The sequence below is a fragment of the Schistocerca americana genome, chromosome 7, assembly GCF_021461395.2.
Source record: "Schistocerca americana isolate TAMUIC-IGC-003095 chromosome 7, iqSchAmer2.1, whole genome shotgun sequence".
NCBI lineage: Eukaryota > Metazoa > Arthropoda > Insecta > Orthoptera > Acrididae > Schistocerca > Schistocerca americana.
Window position 1 is genome coordinate 377,989,319 of NC_060125.1, and position 22,845 is coordinate 378,012,163.

The 22,845-nt window shown below is 42.8% G+C and overlaps 1 protein-coding gene across 1 annotated transcript in view; it reads left to right on the forward strand.

Annotated features, from left to right (window-relative positions):
* The window catches only part of LOC124622956 (odorant receptor Or2-like), a 66,202-nt gene extending 45,051 nt beyond the window's left edge, over positions 1-21,151 (forward strand). Inside the window, exon 6 of the mRNA XM_047148747.1 lies at positions 21,095-21,151. Coding sequence (XP_047004703.1) covers positions 21,095-21,151 — 57 coding nt within the window. The remainder of the gene's footprint in view (positions 1-21,094) is intronic.
* The last annotated feature ends 1,694 nt before the right edge of the window (positions 21,152-22,845 follow it).

The following is a 22,845-nucleotide window of genomic DNA, read 5'->3' on the forward strand; positions in this document are numbered from 1 at the left end:
AGATGTGGCTTTCAAGTTAACAACGTCCTAATACTGCGAGTAAAACATAAACTGAAAAGGGCGTATGAAAAATCTGATGGCTCTGGAGTACACAGGCTGATGATGATGATGTTTGGTTTGTGGGGCGCTCAACTGCGCGGTTATCAGCGCCCATACAAATTGCCAACCTTTGCTCAGCCCAATATCGCCACTTTCATGAATGATGATGAAATGATGAGGACAACACAAACGCCTAGTCATCTTGAGGCATGTGAAAATCACTGACCCCGCCGGGAATCGAACCCGGGACCTATACAGGATTGATTGTAATAACTGTGATAAATATTACATCTGCCAAACTGGCTGTTTTTTTGACGTATGGTTTAAAGGGCATTCACAGGCAAGTTTTCGTCAACAACTGGCCATTCTATAGGCAGCATTAAGAGTAATATGCGTATTCTCCACAGAGTGACAAACGGCCGTGCTCTCAACTTGTTGGAAGACCTTGGCATTTAAAAAACGGAAAAGAAGCACCAACAAATGTGCTTAATGGGCAGAACGAGTTTGTACCTGACGCCTACTTTGCTTCGTTTCACAATCACTGAGCGCCTCTCTTCTATATATCTTGCCTACGTCTTTACCTAGTATAGAATGCTTTAGATGTTTCCTAACTTTCTTACATTGAGCGCATAATTCTCGTGTTTTCTTGTCCCTTCTCTGTATGTATGATATATATCATTAACGAGATAACTTTGTTAACGGTCTGGTATGGTGTCTCATTATTCCTTTCTTAGAACGGCGTATCGCAAGATACGAAGAGCCCTCTGGCAGATACGGTCCTCCAACCACTTCTCGCCTATGCGACATTCTGGCGGTAACGCCTACCGAGGGTGCTGGTTATTTACGACAGTCTATTTTTATTCATTTGACTTCTTTCGCTAGTCCCTTTACAATTATTTATATTATTTTGCGTACTTAGTAAGCTTGTTCTTATTTACGTCATTAATTTTTCATCTAAAATTCGCTACAAGAACGTATCACAATTATTGTCACTTACCTGTTTCCTTTTTTACAAGACATTCCATCCTGGATTTTCCGTTGTTTGATTCCTTTTTAACAATCCAACTTTTGTCGTGTTTTAATTTATTGCTTTTTATTACTGTAATGATGTATAATCAGGCTAAGCCCGCTACAGACTTTACTGATTGTATTCTTCTTTTTATTTTCTATCGTACACTGTATAACTGAAGAATATGTGTACGCCTACAGTAGCGACAGGTGACCAACTTGCGACACAAACATTATTTGTTTCTTTTTTCCAGCAGTTGTCGTTGTTAGCAAGATGATTGTAGTATGTACCATATTTTACGTATTTGTGATGATTTTGTGTTTATCATTTGACTATGCCACCATGGATCCATTATATTAGGACATGTTTTAATAACAGGTCTGCCTCGTCATATCCAAAGCGCATAACTCTCACATGTATTTTAGTAATACTTTTCATCATAATAAGTTTCGTGGTTTTAAGCTGCAGAAAAACCACAACTTGTATTTGTGTTTTCGCCATGGTTTTTTTTTCTGCAGATCTGAAGATGGTCGTTGCTGACCGAAACCAGTGTCTGAGGACTTACTAGTTTGCGATCACAGTCGCGAAATATAGAACTTTATTTTTTTTAAACTAAATCTGATCTTTGCAGATCGTGTTGAGTACTTTAATGAGTTATTTCCTATCATTTTAGTATCATCAGTTAATTATATTATAAAGTATACATGGTAATTTTTCAGATAAGTAATAAACCTTAAATGATTATTAGACGCTTCTAATATTAGAATGATATGAATTCTTATCTTTCTAAGAATTTTTAACATTCTGCAGCCCTGTCAGCAACTGTGATAATTAAACATTTAACAAGTCAGCCTCAGTTGCAAATTGAAAACAAACTTTACCCAGGTTTCAGCCAAAATAATTTGGCCTTCTTCAGAAGCGAGTGAAACTAAACTACTGCATGCCAAACTTTGGCCATGGCAAGTATAAGACTGTAGCACCGTAGTAACTACTCATAATACACCTTACCTGTGACTAGTTACTACGGTGCTACAGTTTTATACTTGCCATGGCCAAACTTTGGCATGGAGTAGTTTAGTGTCACTCGCTTCTGAAGAAACCAAATTATTTTGGCTGAAGCCTGGGTAAAGTTTGGTTCTCTTTTGCAACTGAGGCTGACGTGTTACTTGTTATCTTTCTGGGATATATATCACAGAATTTCTACTGGTAGTCTCAACATCGCAGATACAGCCTATCAGTCTGCAGTTCTAACTTCAACCTAGAGTGGACTGACACTTTATTTTGAAAAGACAAAGAGCGAGGCTTCAATTAAACACACTCCAATGAGTGACGCTCAACCTGGAAGATATGAGGAGAGACAGGTGACGAGTAGCATGCAAAATGGTTCAAATGGCTCTGAGCACTATGGGACTTAACTTCTGAGGTCATCAGTCTCCTAGAACTTAGAACTACTTAAACCTAACTAACGTAAGGACATCACACACGTCCATGTCCGAGGCAGGATTCCAACCTGCGACCGTAGCAGTCGCCCGGTTCCAGACTGTAGCACCTAGAACCGCTCGGCCACACCGGCCGGCCGAGTAGCATGCATCTAGGAAAATGCAGAAGTTTTTGTATCTGGCGGGCAAAGTAAATCTGGCCCAGAAAATTTTAGATGCGCCTTTAGATAAGGCAACTCAATTTACCACACCTGGATCTGTCGGGTTGCAGATCTTAAACTGCACTAAATATTTTCCGGTCCCCTTTTTATTTTGTCCGGACCGTACACTGTCCGGCCTGGCGCAGCCCAGCACACAGTTTCAGCTGGCGGCTGAAATTTATGGCCGTGTATAATCCAAGAGTATCAAAAAATAATCTCCGTGCAGGATATCGAAAATACACTAATGCGAAAAAATCGCAAAACCACAGAAAAATTAATGTAGAGTAATGAAATTTGTGGAATACTTCTGTCTGGGTAATACAGGGTGATTCAAAAAGAATACCACAACTTTAGGAATTTAAAACTCTGCAACGACAAAAGGCAGAGCTAAGCACTATCTGTTGGCGAATTAAGGGAGCTATAAAGTTTCATTTAGTTGTACATTTGTTCGCCATTTCAGCCAATAAAGTTTTTGGTCCCTTTTTCTTCGAAGGTGCTACTGTAAGTGGACTACAGTATCTGGAGATGTTAGAGAATTGGCTGTTCCCTCAGCTCGAACAAGAAGCACAACAATTCATATTTCAGCAGGATGGAGCGCCACCACATTGGCACTTATCTGTCCGTAACTACCTGAACGTCAACTACCCGAGGCTATGGATCGGCCGCCAGGCAGCCCGTGACAGAGCACTTCATCACTGGCCTCCAAGAAGCCCTGATCTTACCCCCTGCGATTTTTTCTTATGGGGGTATGTTAAGGATATCGTATTTCGGCCACCTCTCCCAGCCACCATTGGTGATTTGAAACGAGAAATAACAGCAGCTATCCAAACTGTTACGCCTGATATGCTACAGAGAGTGTGGAACGAGTTGGAGTATCGGGTTGATATTGCTCGTGTGTCTGGAGGGGGCCATATTGAACATCTCTGAACTTGTTTTTGAGTGAAAAAAAACCTTTTTAAATTCTCTTCGTAATGATGTATAACAGAAGGATATATTATGTTTCTTTCATTAAATACACATTTTTAAAGTTGTGGTATTCTTTTTGAATCACCCTGTATATTCAAATGATTAACATCGGGAGATAACAGACTAATGTAAGAGTGAGGTAAGCCATTGAAAATGTGATTTGCTGGTACATTATTAACGAGTGTAGCCGTCAGTATGTTGAATGCAGGCGTGCAATAATGCGAGCATTTTCTTGTACAGGTACCGGATGAAAGTTTGTGGGATGGAGTTCCACGCCTGTTGCACTTGGTCGGTCAGCACAGGGACGGTTAATGCTCATTGTGGACGACGCTGGGGTCGTCGTCCGATGGTGTCCCATATGTACTCAGTTGGTGGCAGACTTGGTGTTCGATGAGGCCAAGACAATATGTGGACACTCTGTAGAGCACGTTGGGTTACAACAGCCGTACGTGATGCGAGTGTTAGCCTGCTGGAGAACACCTCCTGGAATGCTGTCTATGAAAAGCAGCACAACAGATCGCATCACCAAACTGGCGTACATATTTGCAGGCAGCGTGCGTGGGATATCCACGAGAGTGCTCCTGCTGTCATACGCAATCGCATCCCCGACTATGCCTGGGGGTGTAGGTCCATCGTGTCTACCGCAGGTAGGTTGCAAGCCCTCAACTGGCTACCTCCTAACCGAGACACGGGCATCACTGGTACCAAGATACAACAAACTTTCATCATAAAACCCACAGATCTCCACCCTGCACCCCACTGAGCTCTCGCTTGACATCACTGAAGTAGCAATTGTTTGGGGTCAGTTAAGCGCACGCCATAGAAAGTCTGGCTCTGGAGTTGTCCTTGGAGTAATCGATTTGTAACAGTTTGTTGTGTCGCTGTGGTGCCAACTGCTGCTCACATTGCTGTTGCAGATGCAGTACGATGCGACGGAGCCGTACGCCGAACACGATGGTCTTCAGTCTCGTAGTGTCACTTGGTCATCCGGAGCCCGGTTTCTTGACACCACAGATTCTCATGACCACCGCTACTAGCAATCATGTCCAGTAGCTGCATTCCTGTCAAGTCTATCTGCAGCGTCGCAGTATGCTCCTAGCCCTACGACCCGAATTCATTCGAGCTCTGTGAGGTGTTGATTTTGGCGTGTTTGTCGCCTTAAGGGCATTCTTGACTACCGTCAACTCACCAGGTCCAATCTTAGAGGTAACTAACGCGTGAGCGAGTATTGAAAGCAAACCTGATTTTCATTTTGATGGGGGCGCCACTAAAGCCATTCTTATGCGACTGACCCCAAAGATGAACAGACAACATCTTTCAGATGTAGAAACAAGCCTACCAACGAAACTTCCTGGCAGATTAAAACTGTGTGCCGGATCGAGACTCGAACTCGGGACCTTTGTCTTTCGCGGTCAAGTGCTCTACCAAACACGACTCACGACCCGTCCTCACAGCTTTAATTCCGCCAATACCTCGTCTCCTACCTTCCAAACTTCACAGAAACTCTCCTAAGAACCTTGCAGAACTAGCACTCCTGAAAGAAAGGATATTGCGGAGACATGGCTTAGCCACAGCCTGGGGGTTGTTTCTAGAATGAATTTCAATCAAGCCTACCAACTTTCGTTTATGTCACATAAGTCCTTCTTGGTGTTGTGACTTTATCCTTTAGTGTATTATAGCCCCTATACTGATCCACTCTGAGGATACCAAGCAACGAAATGTTACTGATGTTGCTTTATAACACAACAGGAACGGTACTTGATTAAATTTCTAGAGAATTTGAATGTATAGACGGTACGAAATTCGTTGTACACGACTGTCCCCTCTCGCTGCAACAAATGCCTTGCCCTTTCCAGTCAAATACTCTTCTGCTTCAACTCTGTGCCAGCGCTCAGCCGTCCCAGTATCTGCTGAGTGGTGGCTCGGCACCCATCAGCAGATGGTGTCATTGGATTAGAGATAAACCGTTCTGGATGACGTGCTCGCTGTGGCAGTTATCGAACATCCTCTGTATTCAGGTAGGGCAAGCAGCAGAGGAATTGTGGGGTCCTTTGCATTTGTGTTGGAAGATAAAACCACGCAAATCTCGAATATTCGCAGCCTTTTTCCTTAACGCGTAACAAATATAGCGCCTGCTGTCTGAATTACTGTTTATGCAATTCCGAGGTGACTGTGTCGTGTGCCCAATGGCGCACATATCGATGAGGAATGGAGTCGGCTAACGTTGGTGCTTCTCGAACCCTCCACACACCTGCAAGTCCAATCTGATGCTGTACGCAGAATCGGGATTCTTCTAAAAAGACAATGTGGTTCAGCTCCTGTACGTAGAGTTATCAATGGATGCACGACTGTTGGCGCGCCTCTCTCTGCCATTACGTCAAGGGAAATAGCGGTTAGGGACAGCGTGCCTCCGCTATACTAAAAATGTCCTCGTGCTATCCGTGTGGAAACTAATCTTGCTGGAAATAAATCCAATTCCCGAGACCAGAGTTTCTCCTGGAGTATACAAAGTTCAAATAACTTGCGGGAATTCTGTCGTGTGATGCCGTCTACGACCGACCATGTTTCAGCAGGAGCACACCCAACCATTTTCAACGCAAAACTGCAGCAAGCAGGCGCTGTGCAACGGAATTTAAAACCTCGATTTTCAAAGGAACTCTGGAAAGACAACACTCACACACACTACAAACACTAGCGCCGAAGATGATCGACGTCGGAAGTTATCGATAATGAATTTAATAATTAACGGGTGACGTAGTATTAGCTGTGCCCCTCTATTTTTTTGAGAAGAGAGAGAGGCAGAGAGAGAGAGAGATCATACTATTTGTTTCCCGATTGAGGTGTCTCCCCTTCCCTGATGTGTTGGCCGGGAGGAATATTGTTGCTACTTTGTGAAATGCTGTTTACAGGAAGCCTACTCACACTATCTAGCACATCTATCTGCAGGCTGATAGTTGTCACCATTCGGCTGAAAGCGAAGCAGTACTTCGTAATTTGGTTCACAGGGTCGGCGTCATCGCGGACCCTAGAGTTTGTCACCTTTCGTCAGAATGGAAGACAGACCAGATGTGTGTTGCCGTGTCGGCCAGTTGTGCAAGGGGCGAATGATGATAATACCGAGATGATCTACGGTCTTTTGCCTTACACAGGGAGCATTTCGAACAGCATTGGTCGTATTTGGCGGAAATATATGATGTGAAGCGCATTTTTCGGCCACCATTTAAGTGTGTCTTGAGGTTTATGGGCGCTCAACATCGAGGTCATCAGCGCCCGACCACCATTTAAGATCAGGGTCCTTTTAGGTTCCGTAAAAGATGATCTGGGTTAGAGTAAGGGGGTGTCTGCCGTATTTCTTGCAATTGCAGCGTGTCATCAGGACTATGGAGGACCGGAATAATTGGCATAAGCGGCATTCCCGCTTATAACAGGCGAGAAGATTGGCTATTGCAGAATATTGTCTTGGTACCGATCATCCACTGGAATATAACAACTCGGAGCTTCTGGCATGCACTTCCAGCTATTTTGATAGCGTTATTAAGGAAGCTGTTGAAATTAGATTAGCATGTAACCTTATAAATAGAGATGGTGGTTTTTGTTTGAATTCTGCGTGGAATCCTGCTCTCTCTCTCTCTCTCTCTCTCTCTCTCTCTCTCTCTCTCTCTCTCTTCTCAAAAAACAGAAGGACACAGTTAATGCTACCTCACCTGTGGATTATTAATTTCAAAATCGGTAACTTCTGACTTCGATCATCTTTTGTCTGTGATGGCGCTAGTGTTTATAGTGTCTGAGAGTGTTATCTTTCCAAAGTTTTTCTGAAAACTGAGGTTTCAAATTCTCTTGCGCAGCGCTTACTTGCTCCGGTCGAAATATAGGCGGTTGTCATCGACGTCACCCGGTTGCATTCCCGTAAGTTATTAGCAATCCATTTCCTGTGTGACGTGGCTGTACGATCGTGCATAGCCGAGTGAACAGTATGTCTGATCTCTCGGACGCTAGTAACGTGAGGCACTTGTTCCCAGGCGAGTTACGCTATGGATCCCCCGAACACGTGGAATTCATATTCATATGACATTCGTGGGATACCGAACAACGCAATTAGCGAAATGCCAGAACGATAAACAACAGTCTCGATAAGTCACGATACTGTGCTGCCGATTTATATTAAGTGTTGGCAGATGGTTCTCCTTCAGACTTAAGGAGCGATCAAAAGGTCGTACAGTCCAGAATCGGTATGTGAGTCAGGCAAAATGACCCTTAGCATTGAGGCAATCAGCACACCTACGCACCATGTGAAGATACCCGTTTGGTAAAACAATATATCCTGCTGCTTGGAGAAGCCCGTCACAGCCTGCTGCGCATTCTCGAGTGACAGGAATTGTATACCATTCGAGGCCTGTTTTAAGGGATCGAAGGTGTGATAATCGCATGGGGATAGGACTATAGGACTCGAATATCTCCAGCTTGGATGAGGCTGGCCTCCCAGATCGAACGGCGTCTCGTGTCGGATCGCCACCAGCTTGGAACTTGACGCACCATTCCATAACGGTGGTCTCCGCTAGACGTGCTGACCCATACACGTTCTATATACTCCGATGGACGTCTAGCGCTGTTTGTCCTTCGGTAGCCACGAAGAGAATAACAGCACATAACGTTTAGTAATAACGTCGTCATAGTTTACGTTTCAGCATTGGAAAAATACAAATGCCACATAAATCAAATGCCTACACTTCGGTGCTTACATACTTGCATCGGAGGCGCGGTATGTTGCATATACGCTGCATCAACGCCAACATACGGAAACTTTTCCATCGTCCCTTATACAAAGCATAACACTATCTTCTCAGAAACAAACAGAATCCAAATGCTATTTCCGTACGAGAAACACGCTGCGTAATCTTTCCTCATGTACAGAAGGTAAACGGCTACCACTTAGCGCAGATGCGCAAATACGCTAATAATTTGTACATGCAAGCAAATACAACATCATGAAAATCTGACACTTGTTATATGCTCATTCAGTGTCGCTATTTTGATAGCAGGAAGTAATTTTTTATGTATGGTTTATTTGTATGGTTATTACACTACAGGCCATTAAAATTGCTACACCACGAAGATGACATGCTACAGACGCGAAATATAATTGACAGGAAGATGCTGTGATATGCAAATTATTAGCTTTTCACAGCATTCATACAAGGTTGGCGCCGGTGGCGACACTTACAACGTGCTGACATGAGGAAACTTTGTTGTGATGCCTCGTGTAAGGAGAAATCCGTACCATCACGGTTCCGACTTTGAAAAAGGTCGGATTGTAGCCTATCGCGATTGCGGTTTATCGTATCGTGACATTGCTGCTCGCGTTAGTCGAGATCAAATGACTGTTAGTAGAATATGGAATCGGTGGGTTCAGGACGGTAATGTGGAACGCCGTGCTGGATCCCAACGGCCTCTTATCACTAGCAGTCGAGATAACAGGCATCTTATCCGCATGGCTGTAACGGATACTGCAGCCACGTCTCGATCCCTGAGTCAACAGATGGGGACGTTTCCAAGACAACAACCATCTGCACGAACAGGTCGACGACGTTTGCAGCAGCATGGACTATCAGCTCGGAGACCATGGCTGCGGTTACCCTTGACGCTGCATCCCAGACAGGAGCGCCTGCGATGGTGTACTCAACGACGAACCTGGGTGCACGAATGGCAAAACGTCATTTTTTCGGATGAATCAAGGTTTTTTATACAGCATCATGATGGTCGTATCCGTGTTTGGTGACATAGCGGTGAACGCACATTGGAAGCGTGTATTCGTCATCGCCATACATTTCAGATGTGTTACGACCCGTGGCTCTACCCTTCATTCTATCTCTGCGAAACCCTACATTTCAGCAGGATAATGCACGACCGCACGTTGCAGGTCCTGTACTGGCCTTTCTGGATACAGAAAATGTTCTAATGCTGCCATGGCCAGCATATTGTCCAGATCTCTCACCAACTGAAAACGTCTGGTCAATGGAAGCCGAGCAACTGGCTCGTCACAATATGCCAGTCACTATTCTTGATGAACTGTGGTATCGCGTTGAAGCGGTATAGCCAGCTGTACCTGTACACGCCATCAAAGCTCTGTCTGACTCAATGTCCAGGCGTATCAAGGCCGTTATTACGGCCACAGGTGGTTGTTCTGGGTACTGATTTCTAAGGATCAATGCACCCAAACTGCGTGAAAATGTAATCACTTGTCAGTTCTAGTAGAATATATTTGTCCAATGAATACACGTTTATCATCTGCATTTCTTCTTGGTGCAGCAATTTTAATGGCCAGTAGTGCAATCTACAATCGTTTTAGTAGAATTTACATTATTCATTTGCAGTATAGACCATTACTCTATGGACACAAATTCATTATATTTTTCCGGTTTTTCTCGAACAATCTGAAATGGTCCTCGATAGTTTATTATCGGATACTATGATGTTATACGGTGCTTTCTGGGACTGCTAAACAGCAATTCCAGCAAATCACTGTAATGGTTTTTATTACAATAAAGTAGACTGACAATACATAACTATGGATCGCATGCTATTGGCGACATACAAATTATCAATGTACTTTGCTGTATAGAATGTCCATACAAGCAATTATTATTATTATAAGGCACAAGTCTCAGTATAACAGTTAGTTTGATGGCTCTAGTGATCTCATCTAGTCCGTCGTTTCTTCTAGTGTCGGTCTTCTACTCTCCGGCCGAGGCTGTTAGAAGCGGTGCTTATATTCTTTTCGGCTAGACGCCGCTCCTGTCGTGGTGCGAACTGTTTCCTGACGTCGTCTCACAGCCTTCTCTGCTCTTGCGTTGGTCATCTTCGTGCCGCCGTTTGTCTTTACGCCGGAACACTACCTGTGTAGTTAACCGATACATAAAAATTACAAATGACAGAACTTCGTGGGAAAATTATAAGAAATAAACACACATAATTTTAATACTGTTCTATTCACTATCTATTCTGTTACTGTCCAGAACTCATTTTGACGAAGATCGGAGTGACTGCGAAAAAGATGGCAAAATCTCAAAATTGTCTTCGTAACATGGCTGCAAAAGTGTATGAAGAATAAGAAGACAATGATGAAGAAGAAGAAGAAGTAGGAAACTGGCGTGAAAACTATTCTCTAATCAAACCATGCGAACTGATATCCAAGGGGACTCCTAATATCTTGTGTAGAAACTATCTCGTGTAGAATATATCTGTACTATTTCATGCTGAAAACATGTGAGCCTACGAATTATGTCTTCATGACCTTCGGCAAACCCATATTCAAGAAACAACACGCACTTGTTAAGGACAAGATCTCTGAGGCAGAAAAACCAGTCAAACTGAAACGAGGCAGATGGAAAAAAAGTTGTTGTTGTTGTTGTGGTCTTCAGTCCTGAGACTGGTTTGATGCAGATCTCCATGCTACTCTATCCTGTGCAAGCTTCTTAATCTCCCAGTACTTACTGCAACCTACATCCTTCTGAATCTGCTTAGTATATTCATCTCTTGGTCTCCCTCTACGATTTTTACCCTCCACGCTGCCCTCCAATGCTAAATTTGTGGTCCCTTGATGCCTCAAAACATGTCCTACCAACCGATCCCTTCTTCTAGTCAAGTTGTGCCACAAACGTCTCTTATCCCCAATCCTATTAAATACCTCCTCATTAGTTACGTGATCTACCCACCTTATCTTCAGCATTCTTCTGTAGCACCACATTTCGAAAGCTTCTATTCTCTTCTTGTCCAAACTATTTATCGTCCGTGTTTCACTTCCATACATGGCCACACTCCATACAAAGACTTTCAGAAAGGACTTCCTGACACTTAAATCTATACTCGATGTTAACAAATTTCTCTTCTTCAGAAACGATTTCCTTGCCATTGCCAGTCTGCATTTTATATCTTCTCTACTTCGACCATCATCAGTTCTTTTACTCCCTAAATAGCAAAACTCCTTTACTACTTTAAGTGTCTCATTTCCTAATCTAATTCTCTCAGGATCACCCGATTTAATTTGACTACATTCCATTATTCTCGTTTTGCTTTTGTTGATGTTCATCTTATAAAAAGTAGACGGACTGTTTATTATTTGAAAAGTAATCGTCATAACTGTTAATACATCTACCCCACTGTACGAGAAGGCGCCCAATGCCATCATGGAAACATGTTTGTGCTTGCTTACGGAACCATGATTGCGCCAAATCGACACCCACCAATCTTTCTTCATGACTCCAAAGTTGTAGAAATCGTATGGGAAGAGATCGGACAGATTCGAGGATTTGTAACGGCTTCCCAACGAAACTTCAGCAGCAGCAAGTGGGCGGGCCCACATATTCTTATAGTTCTGTCCCGTCTTCTTGTCTACGATTTCCATAGGTTCCTCTCTTCGACGATTCCATGGGAACCTCTTCGCTCTTTGTCTTATCGGTTCTCCCCAAGTTTGAAACTCATTCTACAGCACCACAGGCCGGGTAAGCGCGGATGTCTGCAATTCGGAGGTCCTAGGTTCGATCTCCGGTTGTGCCAGAGATTTTTCCTCGGTGAGATGCCTACAATTGGGTATACTGAGCCTTGTGATGCCACTGTGGAGCTGCTTGATCGAAACGGCTCCAGACGTGTAGGAAGATTCCAACGTCGTCCTCGGTCAAAATAGGACCAGAATGGAATCTATAGATTTCTGCGTGATACAACTATCACTTCAACCATCATCTGCCAACTGTTAGATGGTTCATCTAAAAGTGGACAGATTATGGTTGAAGTGATCGCTGTACGGTTACCAGTCTGTCCCCTATTTTGACTGGAACCGAGGTTGCAATCTTCCAATATGGCGGTCAGGGAGCCTGAAGATGGCGTAGTAAATCACCGAAACTGGAAGCCAAAGAAATAACTGTTTGGAAATTAGATAGGGGAAGAAGTAGACGGAAAGGTTACATAGGCCAGGAACAGGGTATGAGAGAGAGTAGGTAAACTAATTGAGTTCTGTAATAAATTTCAGCTTGTAACAGCGAATACTCTTTTCAAGAATCAAAAGAGGAGGAGCTGTACTTGGGAAAGGCCGGTTGATGCTGTAAGATTACAGTTAGATGACATTATGGTCAAACAGAGATACTGATTTCAGATACTGAATTGTAAAGTGTACCCAGGAGCAGATACAGACTCAGATCACAATCTAATTTTGATGAAGAGTAGGTTGAAGTTCAAGACATGTCCGAAAGAACAGATACCATCGGAGACCACGCAGCTCGTTAGAATGAAATTACAATGAAATGAACACCCTTAACTGCTTACAGGCGTTGACATACGTCAGCGAGGACAGATGAAAATGTGTGCCCCGACTGGGACTCGAAGCCGGGATCTCCGGCTTACATGGCAGACGCTCTAACCATCCGAGCCACCGAGGACACAGGGATTTATCTCTGGCACTCCTCCAGCGAAACCCACTTTCTCAACGTATTGTCCCGCACTAAATTCGTAGTGCCACCACCCATTATGCCCATTACCGCGGCGCGTAACCGATTCCCGTAAGAGTTCGGGCACTGTTTGTGCATTCGCACTGAAGAAGAAGATGGTCAAGTGGCCGAAAGTACAGATACCGTATATAGTTAAGGCTCACCGGCCACTTGACCATCTTCGTCTTCTGTGCGAATGCATAAACAATGCCCGAACTATTAACGGGATCGGCAACGCGCCGCGAGTAATGAGTATAATGGGTGGGGACTACGAATGTAGTGCGGGACAATACGTTGAGAATGTGGGTTTCGCTGGAGGCGTGCCAGAGATAAATCCCTGCCGTCGCGCTATTCTCTGCGTACTCGGTGGCTCAGATGGATAGAGCGTCTGCCATGTAAGCGGGAGATCCCGGCTTCGAGTCCCGGTCGGGGCACACATTTTCATCTGTCCCCGTTGACGTATGTCAACGCCTGTGAGCAGCTAAGGGTGTTCATTTCATTGTAATATTTATTTTGTTTGTAAACTAACAATTATAGCCTTGACAAGACATATGTTTTGAGTTTGGTTAATACATCTACGCACGCATGGTACAAACAAGCCGTTAAGTTTACTTTTCCCGAGATCAGGGAAGGTGCTATTGAGACGCGTAAAGTGGTGTGACACTCCTTCCAATAACGAATGTGGAGCTCACTAGCAAATGGAGGAATCTGTCAGGGTTCGTACGTATGCTTGCCAGAATTTGTCGTATACACATAGGCCTATTTATCGTGAAATAACAATCACTTATTAGACATTATTTCTGTTATCTGCGTTGTCTATTACCACAATCAATGGCAAAACTGAGTGTGGAGGTGAAAAAACGTTTATTTAAAGATTTCAAAATTTGAAGATTCCAGAATTCTGGAAGGTATGACGTCAGCAGCTGTATAGCGTACCAAATTATTCAATAAAATAAACTGCAGAGAATCGTACAAGTTGCGAGCTTATACTCATTATCAAATATTCCGCTAAGCTCTGCAGTATCATCAGTCACGACAACCATACGGCTATATACTCTTCTAGGTGATTGAAATCAACCCCAGCACTTGTAACCAACCTGTTTCTACGCGTTATTACGTTAAGATTAGGGTCGCCACCGACTATAACCATACTACTAATGAAAGGTTTGGCAGAGTCGGAAAATAAATTAATTTGATCACAGACCAAAAACTCATAAAAATGCATACGTCGTGATATCGCTAATAGGGGATGCGATGTAATTAATAGTATTGCCTGTGCACTGTTCATGAGAAACAAACATTGAAAATAAAATAGAAAATACATGAACACTGTGCGTAAGGAAACGCGTTGGATGTGCTAACGGGGAAGCTACGACGTCAGTGGCTTAGGTGCAAAAACGTAACCTCGGAATATAAGAGAAAATTGTGGATAAAACCATTCATTCCTAAGATATCGATGTGAGAATTGTACACAATTCCTGATAACATTAATTCCTAAAACATTAAAGAAAAGCATCGATACATTCACCGTTATAATGTACACCTAAAATCATTGGTGTGAATCATTCACATAACTGCTGTTGCCTGATAACTGATCGCAATAACTCGAGAAACGGTACACGTTTCGCAGTACACCCGCGTGCCAACGTGGTTTGTGGAGACGCAATTTCTAGGTATCGTGGCCAAGCTGCAACAATATCACATCACACAATCATGAACAGTTAACATTCTTTAAAACAAACATGAGATCGGGCAGTTAGTGATGACGGTAGCCCAACAAACTCTAATGTTCTACCACGTGATTGGCTCCCCACGGACGAAAGACACATAATCCAAGGAAAATTTACGAGAAGGCAAATCTATTAATATTTAGAAAAATAAAAGCGTATACAGGCACAGCTGAAAGCAAACAGACATTCATACTGAAGCGAGTGCTCACTTCTTATCGACACATTTGTGTGGCGCTCTTCCGGCGGATCCAAGTCTGCTACATAAATTTACTAAAAGAAAAATCTGCCAAAGTTTTGCATTCCTTGCTGCGACAAGGCAAAGCAATCTCTCAGAGTTGAAAAGGGAGACCAAAAGCTAACAGCTCTCCTCTTGCCAAGTAACAACGCGCCACGCGGTCAGTCTAACTCACCCTTCTTCGACTGGAGCACAGCTGTGGGCGTTTCCCGTACCGGCAGCAGACTGCCTCCCTTTTTCTTCTCCAGCCTCTTCCACGCTCCGCGTGGCCCGGAAAACCCAAAGATGGCATTTCCGCCACCAACCTAACGCATATGGATTTCTCACAAGTAGCGCAAACCTCTTTGCCTACTTGACCACTACGAAAGTTGGCTATTCTGTACAACTGCTGCTGAATCTGTATGACTATCGCAGAATTTCTGCAGCAGAGTAAGCCACCGTCTAGCAATGTGACACACAACCACATTCATTCAGTCACACCACTATGAGAATTATGAGAAAGAGAAACAAGGAAAAGAAAGAGAAGTGCTAGTGAAAATGGGCTACCGGACTAATGAAAGGTGGCTACAGGACACTTTCAATCTAATTGAAAAGATGTGTTTAACTTATATGTATAGGCATATGGCTGTCGCAATTGATGTTGTTGCACAGGTTAGTGGATGATTTGATAATGAGCTTAGTCTCGAAAGTAGTCATCAAGTAATAAACAAAAGCAATACTGTAACTTGGGCGGTTCTCTGCAGTTTATCGCATAATTTGGTAAAATCATTTAACTGAGGTTTTAGAGCTCATCTTGGCACTTCAAATGCTTATCCTTGGATTGTTTAATGTGCATCACACTTACATGTTATGCAAAAGAACAAAACAAACGGAAAATATAAAGATATGGTAGTTAATACAGACTTTTACTTTCTCTACAAAACAAAACAAAATTCCACACGAAATTAAGGTACTTATGAGCTTCCATAAGAGAACAACAGCGCTTACTTTTGTCACATCCTTCAAAGCGTATGTTCGTAATGGCCTCCCAGCTCGTTTATGATAGCTTCATTGATTCGTCGTCTTAGAGTAGCTTCAACATCGATGACGTCTCCGTAGACGAGCTCATTGATGCACCCCAGAAATAAAAGTCCAGTGGATTTAAATCGGGGGATCTGTGCGGTCATCACTTATGGCTTCCCCCCCAACCCATGTGTTGGGAAAACGACCATCTTAATACCTTCAAACCACTCTTGTCAGTGTTTTCCATACATCCTTTCTCGCGGATTTTGCGAAGAACTTCCCTATTGCGTACTTTATGAGTATTTTTAACAGTCTTGTGAAGCAGCACATCTCAGATGCTACGATTCTCTTCTGCTCTGATTTTCCCATAGTCCATACTTCACTACCATACAATACTGTGCCCCAGACATACATTATCAGAAATATCTTTCTAAAATTAAAGCCTGCTTTCGATATCAGGAGACCTATTTTGGTCACGAATGCCAATTTTTCCACTGCCAATCTACTTTTTTGTACTTTTTACTCCGTCAGATGTGGGTAACATTGCTGCCTAGGTAGCAGAATTCTTTAATCTCATCTTCTTCGCGAATATCAATCCTGATATTAAATATATCGCTGTTCTCATTTCTGCTACTTCGATTTAATCTCAATCCACATTCTGTAATCATTAGACTGTTAATTCCATTCAGCGTATCCTATAATTCTTCTTCACTTTCATTCAGGATAGCAATATCATCAGCGAATCGTATCATTGATATTCTTTCATCTTGGATTTTAATTCCATTCCTGAACCTTTGTTTTTTCCCAGCATTGCTTCTTAGATGCATAGTTTGACAGTAGGGGCGAAAGACTACATCCCGGTCGTTCACCTTTGTAATCCGAGCACTCTTATTATTCAGACTTGGACCTTGTACATATTTTATATTACACGTCATTCCCATAGCTTACCCTTATTTTCATCAGAATTTCGAACATTTTACATCATTTGACATTGTTGAACGAATTTTCCAGGTCGACAAATCCAATGAACGTGTCTTGATTTATCTTCAGTCTTGCTTCAACCATCAATCGCAACGTCAGAGCTGCCTCTCTGGTGCCTTTACATTTCTTAAAGGGGACTGATGACCTGAGATGTTACGTCCCATAGTTCTCAGAGCCAACCTTTCTTAAAGTCAAACTGATCGTAATCTAACAGATGATCAATTTTCTGTTTCGTTCTTCTATATATCGTCAGCAACTTGGATGCATGAGCAATAAGCTGACTGTGCGACAATTCTCGCACTTGCCGACTATTGCAATCTTCGGACATATGTGGATGATGTTCTTTCGAGTGTCTGATGGTGTGCTGCCAGTCTCAAACATTCTATGCACCAACGTGAATAATCGTTTTGTTGCACTTACCCCAGTGATTTACGATGGAACGTTATCCATCCATTTGCGAGGTGCCGGGACTAGCAGTGTATTTAACACTAAATTCTTCTCATTTGTAAATGATGCTCTAAGGCCCCCCCCCTTTCTAACTCCGACTTTTGCTGTTGCACTTGGATTAAGAAGAAACGCGAACTGACTGTAATCGACACTGCAACTGGAGTAGAAAAGAGTTTGGCACGTGCAATAATTTAATTGGATAGAAATTAAGGAAAGTTTCATTAACATAGTGAAGAATGAAAGGGTTTCTCTACCGATTAACAGAATGAAAGTTCTGTCCAAAATAACAATTTGATTTATTATGACTAAACTCAAAATAATAAACAAAACACACGAAACATTTACAATACATCAAATTGGATACTCAAATAAATGCTGTGAAGGTGAAGTTGCCCATAAATTAGATTGTGACATCTATGACCAAGTGGTATGTGGAGCCAGTTCCTTGCAACTCAAATCTTAAGAGAAACACCCAGCCAACCCAACATTAATTGCTGCTGCAGTAGCGATAACTCAACCAATGAACACCCAAGACAGAACAAAGTTAGAAAAGACGAACAGGCGCTCTCTGCTGAGCTGTGATTATCACCTATCAAAATTCCCTGATTTGCCGGTGCTGCGGACGTACATTAACAAGCTGTCTTCTTAACTGCAAGGACACGATCTGGCATACCGGACGCGATGGCTGGTTACTTCGACGTCCCGACGTGGTGATCATAATGTCGTGAGTATAGCCCGAAGCAAATTATCCTGGTCTGGTTGTTCCAGACTAAAGACTTCCTAGCAACACAAATACGCCTCTTAGGGGGACGAAGAAGGCTCGCTACACAATCACAGACGATACAGTGAGTGATTTTAACAAGAGAAGTCACCCAGTAACTCTGGTACAGTCAACTTTAGCCAAACTGCTCAAGACGGACAACATCGGTCGCTTGTACGCAGAACGCTCAATTGCCAACTGTACTCGGAAAGCTACGTTGAAGTCGAAACTTCAGCAACTTCGTTAAACAGTTACAATCAAATAAAAGTATATTAGACAGCCAACGGAAGGCAGGCTGTTCAGAGCAGCGAGAGCTCAGTCTTGTAACCTACTCCGTCCGAAAGGGGAGAGCCGACTCTCCCAAGAGCACCCGTACAAGCCGAACACAGAACATTCCCGCCCCCATGACAGTGGCCGTGGTTAAATGTTCCAATCAGCAACTCGAAAACTGGTGGAAAATTCCACTCTATTGCCGAAGCACTACCATTCCACCAACGGAGATTCTTGGCGCCAATTTCTGCGCCGATTTTGCTACGTCACGAAGCTATGCCCTGAGCAAGCCAATCACAGTTACGATTTTGCAGAAAACGCGGGAATTTGCCCGCCAAGACTGCCTGGGGACACTATTCATTCCCACGCCTCGCTGGTAGCCCGACAGAAAGTGTTTTCACTAAGTTTCTGCAAAGTAGCGGAATCTCTAGCCCAGCCGCTCCTTTAGGCCCCTGTGGGCGTGTCGTTCCCACTCTTATGACAATGTCAGCGTCTGGAAAGCATCCACTCGACTCCCTCACACCTATCGGCTTAACCCTTTCAAAATCACCAGAACCCGCCTGTCACTGGACCACCCGGGTGACGAGAGACACTGCGTGGAAAGTCCGTGTGTGAAGGAATAGCAACTATTCACCACATGCAGTTAGAGAGGAAAATCGAATTACTCAGAGTAAGATAGAAATATGAGAGGGGGCTCATGCCATCTCTCATATTTAACCTTATTTGATTTTATGTCTTCACAATCTCTTCTTAGATCTGATTCTAGTACTGTATTTATCATCTCGTCCCCCTTGACCATATTCTCCTTCTGCCACGTCATCAAATTAATCCTCTCCCTCATAGAGGCTTTCGATGTATTCTTTCCTTGTGTCCTCTCTCTCGTCTGCATTTGCCAGTGGAATTACCGATGTAATCTTAATGTTACCACCCTTACTTCTAATTTCACCTAAAGTTGTTTTGACTTTTCTATATACTGAATCAGCCCTTCCGACAATCATTTCTTTTTTGGATTTCTTCACATTTTCCAAGCAGCCGTTTCGTCTTAACTGCTCTGCACTTACTATTTATTTCATTCCTCAGCGACTTGTATTTCTGCATTCCTGAATTTCCCTGATAATTTTTGTACTTCCTTCTTTTATCGATCAGCTGAAGTATTTCTTCTGTTACTCATGGTTACTTCGCAGTTACCTTCTTTGTACCTATGATTTTCTTTCAAACTCCTTTCCCTTTTTAGAGATGTCCCTTCCTTTTCTACTAAACTGCGTGATGAGTTATTTTTTACGGCAGTATCTACAACCTCAGAGAAATTGATGCTTGTCTCTTCATTCCTTAGTACTTCGGTATCCCACTTCTTTGAGTATTGATTCTTATTCACTAATCTCTTAAACTTATGCCTGCTCTTGATCATTAACTTGTGATTTGAGTGGGTACGCCTTACAATCCAGTATCTGATTTTGAAATCTCTTACTAACCATGACGTAATGTAACCGAAATCTTCTCGTGTCTCCCGGCCTTTTCCAAGTATAGGTCCTCTTGTGATTCTTCAACAGTGTATTCGCTATTACTAGCTAAAATTTATTGCAGAACAATCTGTGAGCATAAAACACGTTCCAAACTTCAGCAACTGATAGATGTCAGTGATGTAAGCTTATACTCTTGTGCGTCAGTTAGACGATTCTTCTTGATAACGGGGATGACCTGTGCTTGTTTGTAACCTGCAGGAACTCTTTGCTCCTGGAGAGACCGTTTGCATACTGCTGCTAGAAGGGAGGCAATTTCTTTCGTATACTCCGTGTAGAATCGTGTTGCCACCCCGACTGTTGTAGCGGCCTTCTCTAGGATTTCCGGTGCATTTCTATCCTATGGGCACATAGTTTGATATCAGGCATTTTGTCATTGCTTTTAGGGATGTACTATAGTGCGACCTATATGCGGCCCCTTCTGTATACGACCGGAAGGTGGTCTACAGTGCATCTTTTTTCTTAATATTTGATACGTTATCACACACGCCGCAGAAGAGGTCTTCTACAGCCATTTCAATTAGCATAAAATGTAGTTGCATTTAAGAATAGAAAAGACAATAACACGTAAAAAATTTTACTAACAAAGAGTTAGTGAACTGTTACAATGATAACTCAGGATTAAAAGAAAGGTCAGCGTTGGCCGTAATATTGATGTTTTATTGATAGCAGAATCGATTTTCGATCACATAGTGATCATCTTCATTGCTGTACAAATTAAACTCAGACACTGGTATCAAGTTATCAATAACCAAAACTGAGAAGCGATCACAATATCTCAATTTCGCTGTGTTATGCTCAAATATAACAAAATCACTGAGCGTGACTCAGGATTAGTTATGGTGATGCAATTGAAGCACAGTATTTATACATTTGGGTGTATAAGTGGATACTGAACGAATATCTCTCTGAAAGGTGGTAGAACATAACGCGTCCCCTATGAGGACTGTATTTAGCGATTAGTAGCGATGTGTCGCAGGTGTGCAGGTGCTGCAAATAACTAATGTGTCTGTGTTGCAGCTGATAAACGCCTCCTACACGTTCTACGCGCTGCTGAGGCAGATGAGGGACCGCTAGCGGCGTCTTCAGAGGCTTCCTCGACAACTCGCCACCAGACACCTGCTAGCCGGAACAAGCGCCCGCACGACGCCGTCCACACAATACGCCGCCACCTGACACCGTTGCGAACATCGCAACCAACTACACCGCGGAAATGCAGAGCGTGAATTCTGACTGTGTACTAATCTGTTTGCTGATTCAGTGATTGTTAAACGGAAATAAATTGCACGCACCAGTTGCTGTTCATTAAAGATTTACAGCAAATCGCCGTAATTGGCATTGTTCCCTGCTGCCTGCTTTGTGCTGGAAGCTCATTAATGCGACGTAAATAGAATACTCGAGCTATGTCGACTCGTAGCCTGCGATGTTCTGTGTATTTGTTGTTTGGCATATGTCAGATAATGAGACCTGCGCCGTGTTCTGCTCAAATATAACCAAATCACTCCTCATTATATGATTTTACATTAATTATTTTTCATGTATTGGTTGCTGACGTGCTGCAATATTCGTATTTTAATTTCCGAACTGAAACTGTGTGTCGCGGGTTAGAGATAAGTTTGCAATTTTGTATGATGTGGAATGGGTAAACAGTTAATAACGAATCAATATGGCACTCCGTCCATTCCTGCTCCCATAACAAGTACAACCTCAGGAAATGGAAACCAAATTTTAATCGCTATCTGGAATATTTACTTTATTAAAATGATAGGTTTCAGCCTAATCTTGGGCCATCTTCAAATCAGCACTATAAGCTGAACTTCATGATTTCTAGAATAGCCAGTAGACCCTAGTCGTTGCAGAGAGAAGCAATTTCAGCGACTGAAATATACTGACTATTCTAGACATCGGCAACTTGACGATGCCGATCTGAAGACGGCCTAAGACTAGGCCGAAATCAGTCATTTTAATAAAATAACCATCGAGATATAGACTGTTTTTTTACTGATTTTATTTAGCTTACAAGGTCGCTGTTTCCCAGAAATGTTACCAAAAATTGGAATAAATACTGCTGTAAAAAAAAGAAAAAAGTATTAAGCACCCAGAATATCATGAGACGCCACTGTAACTTTGTGCCCGACGGGTACGTAAATCATGACGGTTACAATTCTCTGTAAAACGTATGGCGACCACCAGAGTTCAGTAGCGTAATTCGCGTTCAGTGTTATTACTAGGGCTGGTAGGGTAGATGAGGGCCACGAACAGAGTCAGAATTTGAATGATAACTGTGAAAGACACGGAGAAGCCGCATACTGGCATATGTCAGATAATGAGAACTGCGCTGTGTTCTGCTCAAATATAACAAAATCACTCCTCATTATATGATTTTACATTAATTATTTTTCATATATTGGTTGCTAATGTGCTACAATATTCGTATATTAATTTCCGAACTGAAACTGTGTCTCGCGGGTTAGAGACAAGTTAGCAATTTTGTGTGATGTGGAATGGGTTACCAGTTAATAACGGTACTCCGTCCATTCCTGCTCCCATAACAAGTACAGCCTCAGGAAATTGAAACCAAATTTTAATCGATGTCTGGAATATATAAAATCAGAAAAAAAACAGTGTAGATCGCACGGGTTATTTTATTAAAATGGTCGGTTTTGGAGTAGTCTTAGGCCATCTTCAAATCAGCACCATCATCTGAACTTGATGATTTCTAGAACAGTCAGTAGACCTTGGTCGTTGCAGAGAGAAGCAATTTCAGTGAC